The sequence below is a fragment of the Dendropsophus ebraccatus genome, chromosome 6 (genome assembly GCF_027789765.1).
Source record: "Dendropsophus ebraccatus isolate aDenEbr1 chromosome 6, aDenEbr1.pat, whole genome shotgun sequence".
NCBI classification, from domain to species: domain Eukaryota; kingdom Metazoa; phylum Chordata; class Amphibia; order Anura; family Hylidae; genus Dendropsophus; species Dendropsophus ebraccatus.
Genome location: NC_091459.1, coordinates 58,607,885 through 58,621,908, shown reverse-complemented (window position 1 = coordinate 58,621,908; position 14,024 = coordinate 58,607,885). Strand labels below are relative to the sequence as shown.

The 14,024-nt window shown below is 47.2% G+C and overlaps 1 protein-coding gene across 5 annotated transcripts in view; it reads right to left on the bottom strand.

Annotated features, from left to right (window-relative positions):
• The window catches only part of LOC138794854 (plasma alpha-L-fucosidase-like), a 62,367-nt gene extending 61,026 nt beyond the window's left edge, over positions 1 to 1,341 (bottom strand). For all 5 annotated transcript variants that reach the window (XM_069973766.1, XM_069973770.1, XM_069973771.1 and 2 more), the window contains exon 1: positions 1,129 to 1,341. In XM_069973766.1, the coding sequence (XP_069829867.1) occupies positions 1,129 to 1,316 (188 nt within the window). In that variant the 5' untranslated portion in view covers positions 1,317 to 1,341. The remainder of the gene's footprint in view (positions 1 to 1,128) is intronic.
• Positions 1,342 to 14,024: the final 12,683 nt, after the last annotated feature.

Here is a 14,024-nt window from a genome sequence, read left to right as displayed (position 1 = left end):
TTCACCGCAAAGTGCATTACGTACAAACGTGAACCTCAAAAAGTTACAATTGCTTCTTTTTCCAATTTCACTCCATAAATAATATTTTTGGGGTTGTCATGTAGGACATTTGGGGCTGGGTCATGAAGGGGTTAACGATATGTATACTTTCTGCGTTTTTCTCAAAACCAATATGTCCTCCAATAGGGTTTCTTTAAATTGGAACTTTTCTTCAATTCTCTTGAAGTGTAATATAATGTGTGTATAAGGCATTGTACACCAGCCTAGTAACAGGGTGCAGACTGTGCACCTATATTTAGGGTCTTGTTGCTAAAGGAAACTTCTAATTTAGAAGCCTGTGTAGTTCCCATCTAGGACATGTTCCAGCTTCACCTGCTTTGCACGACAACTACACAATTCTCATTATAAGAAAACAGAAACAATGGGGAAAATATTTGGTTCTGGAACATTTGTGAGGAAAAAAGATGTAAAGATGACAGAGATGCTGAAAGATCACAGCCCCATTGTTTAGCAATAGCAAGAGCTCACTCCTAGCTAATGCGGAACAACAATTAGACATTGAGGGGCGCTCTGGAGTCTCCCAATGCTGCCATTCTGTGCTTGGGAAGGAAATGATAAATTCCCCCAGTGTTTAATGGTAAGTATGGAATTTGTTTCAGGATCTTGTAGACACAGAAGTATGGGGCAGATTTATACTAAGCAACCAATCAGAGCTCACACTTCATTCCTCATATAATGGTAAAATAAAAGGTCGGATCAGTTACTGTGAGCAAAGACAATGCCCAAATCTTCCCAAAGCTGACAGCAGGCGCACACAGCTCACATATCGCTACACACTCCAATCACGGCACACAGATCACTGCACACATATCACTGCACAGAAATCAGTGCACACTCCAGCAGGTGCACACAGATCACTACACACTCCAGCAGGTGCACACTCCAACCACTGCACACTCCAATCACTGCACACTCCAGCAGGCGCACACAGATCACTGCACAAATATCACTGCACACATACCACTGCACACACCAGCAGGTACACACTCCAATTACTGCACACAGATCACTGCACACACTAGAAGCCACACTGATTTGTTTCCATAGACCCCTGAATTTCCGGCTCACCAGAACCACTCGCTGCCGAAGCTGGGGACGGAGAAGACCCCCCAGTGGATGAAGATACCGAATTTGACGTCGTCGAACCAGTCAGGAATCGGCCGGGCATCCAGGGACTCCCAGGTGGGCTCATAGGTGATCCCAGCAGCCCCGAACTGTGCTGGGAGCAGAAGCAGGGCGGCCAGCAGGGGGAGCATGATCCTCAGCGCCCGCCGTGTCACCGGCTCCTCTCACTGGTGCTGTGCGGTTTCTTTCTGGCTTCCCGGACGCCTGGTCACGTGACAGCCGGCTGAGGAGGCTTCGTCACCTCATGCGATGTCTGCTCTATAATAATGTACCTCATAGCACACTGCATGTTTACATAGTACTGATACTGACAGGACGAAGTTGTGATGCTGCAATGTACAATGCAAAAGTGCCATACACTCCCCGAGTAACTGCACCATACACATACACTCCCTGAGTAACTGCACCATACACATACACTCCCTGAGTAACTGCACCATACACATACACTCCCCGAGTAACTGCGCCATACATACACATACACTCCCCGAGTAACTGCGCCATACATACACATACACTCCCCGAGTAACTGCGCCATACATACACATACACTCCCCGAGTAACTGCGCCATACACATACACTCCCCGAGTAACTGCACCATACACGTACACTGCCCGAGTAACTACGCCATACACATACACTCCCCGAGTAACTGTGCCATACACATACAATCCCCGAGTAACTTCACCATACACATACACTGCCCGAGTAACTGCACCATACACATACACTGCCCGAGTAACTGCACCATACACATACACTGCCCGAGTAACGGCGCCATACACATACAATCCCCGAGTAACTGCACCATACACATACACTGCCCGAGTAACGGCGCCATACACATACAATCCCCAAGTAACCGGGCCATACACATACACCGCCCGAGTAACAGCGCCATACACATACACTGCCCGAGTAACAGCGCCATACACATGCACTGCCCGAGTAACTGCGCCATACACATACACTGCCCGAGTAACGGCGCCATATACATACACTGCCCGAGGACGACGCCAATACGCATACACTGCCCGAGTAACGGCGCAATATACATACACTGCCCGAGTAACAGCATCATACACATACACCGCCCGAGTAACTGCGCCATACACTGCCTACACAGAGGGACACATAATGCTGCATGCCAACTGCTTCTGTTTTACGGTGCGTTCATACTATGGAATCCGTGCTGAGAACTTCCCTGCGGATTCTGCCACGTGCCCCCTCCCGCTTGAATCTCTGCCCTCCCCATAGACTCCATTTTATGCTCATGCTGTCCAAAGAATTGACATGTCAGTTCTTAAGGCAGGCAGTGGAATCCGCCTGAGCATAAAATGGAGTCTATGGGAAGAGTGGCGGAATCCGCGGGAAGTTCTCCATTCCGTGGTCTGAAAGCACCCGTAGTTAATACCTGCCCAGATATGAACCCAACCAGGTAGTTAAAATGATTACAGTGCATATAATAAAATGCTCCCTGTCCTGCTGTGCCGCTATAATAATAATGCCTCCTTTCCCTGCTGTGCCTCCATAGTAATAATGCCTCCTTCCTTGCTGTGCCACTATAGTAACTGCCTCCTGTTCTGCTGTTTCCCCATAGTAACTTCCCCCTGTCCTGCTGTGCTTCAATAGTGACTGCCCCCTGTCCTGCTGTGCCACATAGTAACTGCCCACTGTCCTGCTGTGCCCCAGTAGTAATAATGTACTCCTGCTTGACCAACAAACACACTACTGCCCCCTATAATTAATGGTCTGTACTGTCATTCTCTAATCATTGTTTTCCAATCTTTGACTCTCCAGCTGAAAACTACAACTCTCATAATGAACTGCCAGTAGGGCACGGTGAGGGTTGAACTTCTGCAACCTGGGGAGCCAAAGACGGCACAACTACAACTCCCATCATATATAGGGGGTTGGGCCTAGTCCTCTAGGCCGGCCCTTTTCAATGGCCACAGGGCCTAGACACCGATGATGCCATGGAGGGGCGGGGTCTATGGTGCGGATGTGGGCAGGGCTCAGTGGCGCTGCAGGTGTGAAGCCCCGCCCGGGTGGCACAAACCACCAATAATAATAAGCATTTTTCACTGGACCAAGCACCAAGAATTCTATAAAAAGGTAAGGTATGAAAACTGCAGAATTTAGGTTCTACAGCTGTGTAGAGAAGTCCTCACACAGAAACGGGGTGACAGTGTCGCTTTAAACGTCACTACAATGGAGCCTCTTCTTAACTTCATGAAGTGTGCCATAGAGAGGATACGCTTAAGAGACCTAAGCCAAGGCACCCCCCCCCCCCACACACACACACACACACACAGTTCCTCAGAATCTCTAAGAACTCACGATACTCCACACTGACATACTACAACAGTGATGATAGATTTTTTTCGTACAGTGTAGAGCAGAAGCAGATTGAGCCAGCAATGGGTAGATACTACAAGATGAGGCAGATATTTGGCAGTTGGCTCTGAGGCTTTCCTTGCTGGCACCATCTTGGACATAGAACAACTTTTAGAAAGACTTATAGCTCAGGAATGGCAGCAGCTAGAAAGACAAGATGCAAAATACTGAGGGGTACTTTGTGAGTTAGACCAGCTAGGTTTGGGAGAATTTCGTTTTTTAGCTCTTGGGTGGAATACCCCTTTAACCCTTTACTAATGTCTCCTCTGTGCCCCCCACACAAATATATTGTCCCTCTGTGGCCATTATACCCATCAACCTGCTGCTAGATTGTAATAGGCCAGGGCATAGGGAGTGCAGTCATACCTTTTTATTTAGAAGATTCAATGTTGATAATAATTGTTACTTTTTATTAATACAGTGAAACCTTGGATTACTAGTAATTTGGTCTGAGAGCGTTTTGCAAGACAAGGTTATAATTATTAAAACTGTAACTCTTTAAGCGAGCAAGATTTGGTAATATGACCCACAGCGTGTCCCTATTCTATACTGTACTGGGTATAAAGCCTTTTCATTTTAACCCACTGCTACCTGATCAACTCTGACAATGATTGGACGCCTTCCAGCTCTCCTACAGTGCCCGTCCGTGTAGTAGTTAAGAAGGCACCTTACTAAGAATCCTTTTCTTCTTTCTGACCTCTCCAAATATGGGTGCCCACCTCAGATACCCCACGCCTACAAACCCAGGTCTCCGTTTATTTGGGATTACAATAAACCGAGAATTTAGTGGTTTATCACAGAAGAGTAAGTGGTCTCTCCACAGTTTTACATCTGCTACATTATTAGGGTATGTTCAAACTACAGAATATCTATAGAAATTTCAAGCGCAGGCCACGTAGTGGACTCAGCTTAACCCTTTGAGGACCAGGCCCAAAATGACCCAGTGGACCGCGCAAATTTTGATCTTAGTGTTTCCGTTTTTCCCTCCTCCCCTCCTAAGAGCTCTAGCACTCTCAGTTTTTTATCTACAGGCCATGTAAGGGCTTATTTGTTACAGGAATAGTTGTACTTTGTAATGGCGTCATTCATTTTCCCATAACATGTATGATGGAATTCCAAATATATTATTTATGAAGATATAAATTGATGAAATCGCAAAAAAGAATGCAATATGGTAACGTTTGGGGGGTTCCTGTGTCTACGTTATGCACTATATGGTAACAGCGACATGATACAATTATTCTATAGGTCAGCCCGAACACAACCATATGCAGGTTTACACAGATTCTCTAATGTTATATATTTTTTTTAAATGAAATCCTTTTTTTTGGCAATTAATTATAAATAAAATGGGACTATTGTGACGCTTATAACGGTTTTATTTTTTCACCTACGGGGCTGTATGGGGTGTCATTTTTTCCGCCATGATCTCTAGTTTTTATTAATACCATATTTGTGAAGATCGGACGTTTTGATCACTTTTTATTAATTTTTTTATATATATAATGTAACATAAAATCGGTAATCTGCGCACTTTTTCCCCTCTTTTCGTGTACGCCGTTTACCGGTCACAATGACGCTTGTTATATTTTAATAGATCGGACAATTACGCACGCTACGGCATATTATATGTTTATCTATTTATTTATTTTTATATGTTTTATTTATATAATGGGAAAGGGGGGTGATTTCAACTTTTATTGGGGGAGGGGTTTTGGGGTAGTGTATTAGTGTTTTTAACTTTTTTTTTTTACACATTTGAAGTCCCTTTGGGGGACTTGTACATAGATTAGTTTGATTTTTACACTGATGAATGCTATGCCATAGGCATAGCATTGATCAGTGTTATCGGCGCTCTGCTCATTGAGCCTGCCTGTGCAGGCTTAGAGTAGCAGAGCGCCGATCGGACTGCATGGAGACAGGTAAGAGACCTCCAGCAGTCCGTTATACCGATCGGGACCCCCGCAGTCACACTGCGGGGGTCCCGATCGGTAAGTGACAGGGGACTCCCCCTGTCACTTACACTTAAACGCCGCGGTCGCGCCGTGATCGCGGCGTTTAAGGGGTTAAGGACCCGCGGCAGCGCGATCGCTGCAGCGTGTCATTGCCGGTGAGGTCCCGGCTGCTCACTGCAGCCGGCCCCCACCTCCTATGAAGCGCGCTCCGCTCCGGAGCGCGCTTCATAGCGGGAATAACACCCGTGACGTAAGGTTACGTCATGGGTCGTCTGGGGACAGACTTCCATGACGTAACCCTACGTCCAGGGTCGTCTAGGGGTTAAAGTGTCACTGTCGTGATTTTTTTTTTTGCAGAAATCAATAGTCCAGGCGATTTTAAGAAACTTTGTAATTGGGTTTATTATCCGAAAAATGCATTTTTATCATGAAAAAGCAGTTTGAAGCTCTCCCCCCTGTCTTCATTGTTCTCCTATGGAGAGAGCTAAAGAAAAGACCAAAACAGGACAACAAAGAGTTAATCTACAAATCCCTCACCCGTTATCTGTTCTGACCATCACCAGTGACCTGTCTGAGCTCGGATTACAGCTGTCACCCAGCTCCCTGCCTGTAATCCTCTGTTATCTGCTTTCTGCTGCCGGCTAACTCCCTCCTTCCTCCTCCCCCCTCCCCTCTCCCTAGAGCAGACAGGGGACGTCTCCTGCAACAAGTCACAATTTTCAGATTTTTCAGAGTGGATGAAAAAGAGGAAGGAGGGGGGGACCTGGGAAAAGGCTTTTTACATGCAGATAATGGCAGATTTGGCTAATAAACCCAATTACAAAGTTTCTTAAAATCGCCTGGACTATTGATTTCTGCAAAAAAAAAAAAAATACGACAGTGACTCTTTAAAGTCAATTCACATCTCAATTCTTTGGGTGGACGGTGGATTGAGTTTGAGGAGTCAATGGGACAGGCGGAACTGCTCACTCTTATCACTGTGAAAACATTTGCAGCATTTTGCAGTGCCTGCAAATTTTTTATGCAGTTTGCACATAAGAAAAAGAGTGCACTGCATGGAACATAAGCTTCTGGCATTACAGCAGCTGAGGACTCTTACATGGAAGATGGAATATCAATGCTTAATACTCCCAGAAGTTGCAGGCCACTCTTTCAACAGCGGTGATACCTGAAATAATTTCTGTTTTCCATAAGCAGCAGTTTTTAGCGCTGTTGCTTTGCAGCACTGGTGTCCTGGGTTTACATGTCAGCAAGGACAACATATGCAAGGAGTTTGTATATTCTTCCTGTGTTTGCATGGGTTTCCTCCATTTAGTTCCGGGGACTGACTTGAGTGATGACAAGTTTAAGTTTATAAATACACGAATTATAAAAAGGGAAGTTTGAGCTTTTTAGTCTGTCCCTAGTATAAAATATGTACTATGTTAAGACTATACCTTGAGACGGGGGCGGGACCGGAAGTTGATGGGGAAGGTCGCATAGAGGGAGAGCTCCGCTCCACGCTACCTCCACAAGCGGTTATTTGCCATACCCGGCCGTGCCACATGCCTGATATGGGTCTGAAGAAGACCCAGAAGACCCGCAGTAACCAGCCGACTCCTCGGACGTCTCGCCCGGGTACCCTGGACGCTTACCTGGCAAGTACGCCACAGGGACTCGAATCCAAGATGGCGCCCGGACATGAACAGCGGACGCGCAGGGCCTCTGATCCGGGCTCCCCAGCCACACTGGCGTCGCTGCAGATTATGGAGGCTCCCAGTGACTCACCGTCATCCAGACGAACCCCAGCGTGGGCGAAGGAGACACCAGCCGTTCTCCGGGGCAACTCGCTCAGCCCTACGGCTGCTCCTTTCAGACCTGAGGTGCGTCACAACTCTGTCCTGTCTGCGGACCAGCTGACCGCCGACGCTGAGGCCTGCTCTTCCCCGGACCTCCACATTCAGGTACCCTCGGGGGGAGCCTTGCAGGACCCGATCCCCTTACCTAAACCGCAAAGGGTTAACACACACACGAGCGTGACTGCGGAAGTCCTCATACCAGCCCCGGGACACAATTCATCCCAGCAGAGGCTGCCGAAGACGGCTGGCAACACACCTCCGCGCCATAATGCCGATAAACCGGAATGGTGGTCCTCTCAATCCACTACCTCCGACAGGGAGGATAACCCTTTGCTAGCTGATACCCACTGGTCCCAGTATTTGAGAAATATACCCACTAAGGAGGACTTTAAAGGTCTTATTACTGAAGTGAAGGAAACTCTAAGAGCTGAGATTACTGTGGTCCGCCAAGATTTATTAACTTTGGGCCATCGTATAGACACCCTGGAGGGGGACCATGACGACACACGGGCCTACATTAAAGACCTCCAATCCACAGTATCTGAGCAGCACACTGCTTTATGTGAATATCAGAGACATTTAGAAGACATAGACAATAGGGGGCGGAGACATAATATCCGAGTGAGGGGCCTCCCGGAACAGATTCGTGACTCAGAACTTCGACCTACACTGGAAGACCTATTTAACCAAATACTGAAAGCACCACGTGAGCACAGAGTGAAGATGGACAGGGTGCATCGGGCCCTTAGGCCCAAAGACGCCTCACCACTACCAAGAGATGTCATCTGCTGTATAACCGATTATACTCTGAAAGAAGCCATAATGTTCCGGGCCAGAGATCTGCGAGATATTGTTTACGATGGTGTTACTTTGCAACTTCTCCCTGACCTTTCTTGGGTCACTGTCCAGAAACGGAGACGTCTACGCCCTCTTCTTCAAGTACTGCGGGACTCTGAGATCTCCTACCGTTGGGGATTCCCCTTTAGTCTGACTGCACGGAGAGACGGCAGATCGGCTACGCTGCGGGTGGCTGGAGACCTTGAGAATTTCTGCGCCACGCTAGACATTCCTCTTCCCAGCATCCAAAATTGGGAGTTATTGCCTCCACCTCCCCCTCCCCCACCGGTATGGACTCCGGTTACTCCACATCGGAAGCGTACTGCCCCAGACCCGGCTTCCAAGGAGGGACTGCTTCCACGACAGTCTCGCAGATCGTGAATGTTCAAACCGTTACTGTCTCTAAAGCTATGAGTATATAATTGAGCTCTGTTGGCATCACACCCTATGTTTTCCCCGGCCTTAGTTTTACTATGATTATCTACTAACCGCTATCATACATTTTCTTATCTCTTCTCCAGTAGCTGTGGAGCATAGCTGATTCTTTAACTATGTTTAGCTTCGCTCTGTTCCCTAACGCAGTCGGTCCTATGACTGCATTGTTTTTTCTTACACTTCTCCCTCTGTGCTTCGGAGCCATCTCCCTTTATCTGGTCTTTTCCCCCTATATTCCACTGAGCAACTTTCCGCTCACCCTGGTTGATGTGACCAGAGGGTGGTGTAGCTATTTTTCTTTCTACTCTGACACTGTTTATTTATCTCAGTGGATGTGGGTGGAGCACTGGTGGCCCACCTGCCATAGGATTGTTCATTTTTTTGTGTGTTTCATGTATTGTCTGTGGATACCCCTCCCCCTTCCTCATGTTTCTCCCTTTGTCTTTCAGGTACTATTACTAAGTGCGACATGCATTCCTGTGGACTGAAGTGGTCTGGCTGATGGCTGGGTACAGCGACTAAAGTGTACTTCTGGGGTCACCACATGGGACATAGACCTCGTCCTGAACACTCACCTGGCTCCTCTTGGGGGCCCTAGGTACATTCCTGTTTTAATGGAACTATTCTTTCCCTTATCATGGTGCGTCTTCTGACATTAAATGTGAAGGGTCTCAACTCTAATGTAAAAAGGCGGCTACTCCTTAGAGAGCTGAAGGGCTTGCAGGTAGATATTGCCGTTGTTCAGGAGACGCACCATGATAAATCCTCGACATTTAAATTTGCACATTACCAATTTTCAAATGTATACTCAGCCACTAATGACAAAAAAACAGCGGGGGTAGCTATCATGATACGCAACACGATCCCATTCCAGGTAATAGACTCGGATCTAGACCCCCAAGGGAGGTATGCTATAGTTAGAGGACAATTGGAGGGCAATCTGATCACTTTGTGTAATATATATGCCCCCAACGAAGGACAAACACGATTCATGGAGCGAATTTATGCTAAGCTGGCTAGGTTGCCACCGTCATTGCTGCTGCTGGGTGGGGATTTTAATACCCCCCCCTCGGAAACGTGGGATAGATATGCTGTGACACATCACACCCCACCTAAACACACCGTTCACTTATCAGCAGCTTTCCGTAAGATGATGCGAGCCCAACAGTTGTTTGATCTCTGGAGAGTGAGTCACCCCATGGAAAAAACGTACACTTTTTTCTCACATCCGCACTCTACACACACTCGGATAGACCTTTTCTTGGGGAATATATTATGTTTGAGGGCATTGAAGTATTCCGAGATCCACCCCATCACCTGGTCGGACCACGCGCCTGTTACTATAGACTTAACACTATCCGTGCGGACCAGTAGGGTTTGTCACTGGCGACTCAATGAGTCACTGTTGAAGAACACTGTAAATAAGGATAAATTGGCACAGGCTCTTCGTGATTACTTCCAGGACAATGAGGGTAGTGTCTCCGAATCCTCCACTCTATGGGAAGCCCATAAAGCGGTTTTCCGGGGCCATTGTATTGCTCTCTCCTCTCATCTTAAGAAATCGGCCTCACATCTAGCCAGTTTGTATAAACAACAATTACAGGCCAAGGAATCACTTCTGGCTCATAAACCCTCCTTATCTATACTTCGGGAAATAGTAGTATTGCGAAATAAGCTAAAAGACCTTACCCTAGCCCATGTAGAGAAACTACTGTCCTTCACTAGACATAAGTATTATGATAAGGCCAACAAAACCCACTCGCTTTTAGCTTCTCAGCTTAGAGATGAGTCCTTAAGGACCACACCATATGCCTTAAAGGATGGTGCCGGGACCCTACATTACGATCCCGAAGGGATTGCTTCTGTATTCTCCGCATACTACTCTACCCTCTACTCTCTTCCCACTACACTTCCTACAGATATACCCACGCGGACTCAGCTCTTGGGGGAGTATCTGGAGAAATGCCATTTGCCCAAGGTGACAGCGGATGACCTGATGTTACTTAATGGGCAAATCACGGAAGAGGAACTGACAGAGGTCCTCAAGGGTCTCCCAAATGGGAAGTCCCCAGGCCCGGATGGCCTTCCGTATGTTTATTACAAGTGCTTCTCCGCTATTTTGATCCCTCACTTGCTGACTCTATTCAACGCCTTCATGGAAGGTCGACCTATTCCTTCCACAATGCTAAATTCCTTTATTACTGTCATTCCTAAGGCTGACAAGGACCCGACGGATCCAGCCAGTTACAGACCCATATCGCTGCTTAACGCAGATTTAAAAATATTTACAAAAATATTGGCTCTGCGGCTGGGTGGTATCCTGCCGGACCTGATCCACAAGGATCAGGTTGGATTCGTACTCAATCGTCAGGCAGGGGACAATACCAGACGAACTATTGACCTGGTAGATGTTCTGAGCAGGACCGGCTCACAAGGGCTTCGTCTTAGTCTTGACGCAGAAAAAGCCTTCGATAGGCTAAACTGGGACTTTCTTTTCGCTACATTACAGGCCTTCGGGCTCTCAGGGGCATTCCTTCGTGCAGTGCGAGTGCTCTATCTGGGCCCCACTGCCGGGGGAAGATGCCACATGCGTCCTCTGACCCGGTCCTGATTCGGAATGGGACGAGACAGGGGTGCCCCCTCTCCCCCCTACTATTTGTGCTCAGTATCGAGCCGCTGGCGGCCCAAATACGACTGTCCCCTGATGTGCAGGGAATTCAGGTTAGGGGGAGAGAATTCAAACTATCCCTCTTTGCGGACGACATATTGATGACGCTCCATAACCCAGTAGTCTCTTTGCCTAACCTGCATTCCCTGCTAGGGACCTATGGAAGCCACTCTGGCTACAAAATAAACTCCCATAAGACGGAGGCTCTACCTGTGCATCTACCTGAAGCGGTAGTCGCCTCTCTTAAATCTACATTCCCATATAAATGGGTTGACTCTTCAATCCGCTACCTTGGGACGCGTATTACCCCTCATTATCAGGAACTCTTATGCTTCTAATTTTCCCCCTCTGTTTCAAGCGGTAGGGACTGACCTTAACAAGTGGGCCAAACTTCCCCTCTCCCTCATAGGGAAAATTAATACTATTAAGATGAATGTCCTTCCCCGTTTTCTTTATCTGGTGGAGACTCTCCCCGTCACTATTCCCCGCTCGGCCCTTCGGAAGTTCCAGAGAGCGTTACTTAGGTTTGTGTGGAGTGGGGGTCGGCACAGAATCTCCCAGTCTGTATTGCAGTCGGGGAGGTCGACGGGAGGACTGGCGATGCCAGATATGTATAACTATTATCTGGCTGCCCATCTGAGGATCATACCGAGCTGGACAGCCAGACCGGTATATACAAAGTGGATGGAACTAGAGAAGATCTGGCTGGCCCCCACCCACCCATGCGAATTATTATGGTCACCCCCTGCTTCCGTGGGACGTCCTTCCCTTTTAGGTCCTATGAAACACACAATTGAGGTCTGGTCCAAAGCGTGTTCACGCTTCCCTTTACGCTCCACTCCCTCCCCACTTGCTCCTATTATCTATACTAGCTTGTTATCTGACGGTTGTTCCTACGAGTCCATTGCTCCATGGCAGGAAGCAGGCCTTTTTCACTTTGCTGACATAGTGGACCCGTTTTCTAGACGGGTCATCCCCTTTCCACTGTTGAGGGAGAGAAAAAGTCTTCCACGGTCTGCAGCAGTATATCATGAAGCACTCTCTTACGCAGCAGCAGTAATGACGGATTATGCCCCCTTCCCCAAACCCACGCCTTTTGAGAGGCTTTGTAAATTTCGTCCTTCCGCCAGGGGTCTAATCTCTACTATTTACTCTATGCTCAATTCGCCTCCTGAAGGCCAAGATGTCTCACATGCCTATATGGCAAAATGGGAGGCTTATTTGGGGAGGAAGCTCCCACAACCGATATGGCAGCGGATTTGGTCACAGGCGGCCAAATCATCTGCGTGTGTTTCTTTTAAAGAAAACCAGTACAAAATATTATTCTTTTGGTACCACACCCCTGACCTTCTCCATCGCCTCTACCCGGACGCTCCATCGGTTTGTTGGAGATGCTCGACAGGGGTGGGGACCCTCCAACACATTTTTTGGGACTGTCCTAAGCTTCGACCATATTGGAGGGGAATACAGGGCCTGTTGGCGGTAGTGTTGGGAACAGTAGTGCCTTTGGACCCGATGACATATATTCTGAATCTTCCACCTAAAATCCTGTCGAAGTCTTCAGCCAGACTACTCCTCCACGTGTTAACCGCAGCCAAGTGTCTCCTTGCTAAATACTGGAAGCAAACTTTAATCCCATCAGCACTTGAATTAGTCAATCGCATTCAGGAAGTGAGACGACTAGAATTTATGACTGCAGCACAAGAACACCGTATAGAGAAATGCGAGGAAATATGGACACTATGGGATGTTTATTATGATCTGTTGCACCGAACGTGAATCTGTGAGAGTACTCTGCCTTTATGATTAGGTTGTTTTCCCTTTTCCCTGCCTCCCCGCTTTGTCTCTTGTGATGTCTCTGTCTTGTCCTTGTCTTGTCTCCCCCCAGTTATTTGGCTATAGTTAGCCCTATATTGCAGTTCAGTTTAATAGCTTGCTTGATTAGATTGTTTGATTGATGTAAGTGGGTCGGCTGTTCCCTGTCCGTGTTGGAGGGCTGGCCCTAAATGTTCTTTTACATACTTCTCTGCTCGGCCATGTGGCCCATTGTTATGACTGTTTCTACTGAATGTTTGACATATTCTGCCTATTTTTTTTCTTATACTGTTAAAAATGAAAAAGCTCTTGAAAATAAACAATTTATAAAAAAAAAGACTATACCTTGAGACTTTGTCGCGGCCCTCAGTTTGTAAGGTACATAAGGGCCATAAATTTGTGTTTATTCTGTGTGTTATTTGCATTTTTCTAAGCTCTGTCTGAACACTGTCATACTCCTTCTGCCTTGTTAATTTTTTTTTTCTGCTCTACCCGTTTTCTCTCCTGCTGTGTTCTATCTGGCCACTTCACGGTTTACTTTGTTTTGCTTCAGTGATTGACAGCTGGTTTTTCCACTCACCTTACTGTTTCTGTTCCATGTGTGGTCCAATTGCCTTCTGGAGCGGGTTCCTGGTCTCCTATAAAAAAGGCTTATTCACATGTCCCATAAATTCAGTCTCCCCACTCCTGGCATGATATTGATGCATCATGCCGGGTGGCAAAACATTCCATTACGGGGCTTCCCTGTCCGAAGGGCCTGTAATTTATGGGACTCATGAATAAGCCCTAAGGTCCCAGTGTCTGCCTATACCTTGCTGGCTATTTAGTATAGGTACCCAGCCCGCCTGCCCGGATCATTTGTCTGTGAATTGAGTCCTCTTGTTGGATTACGT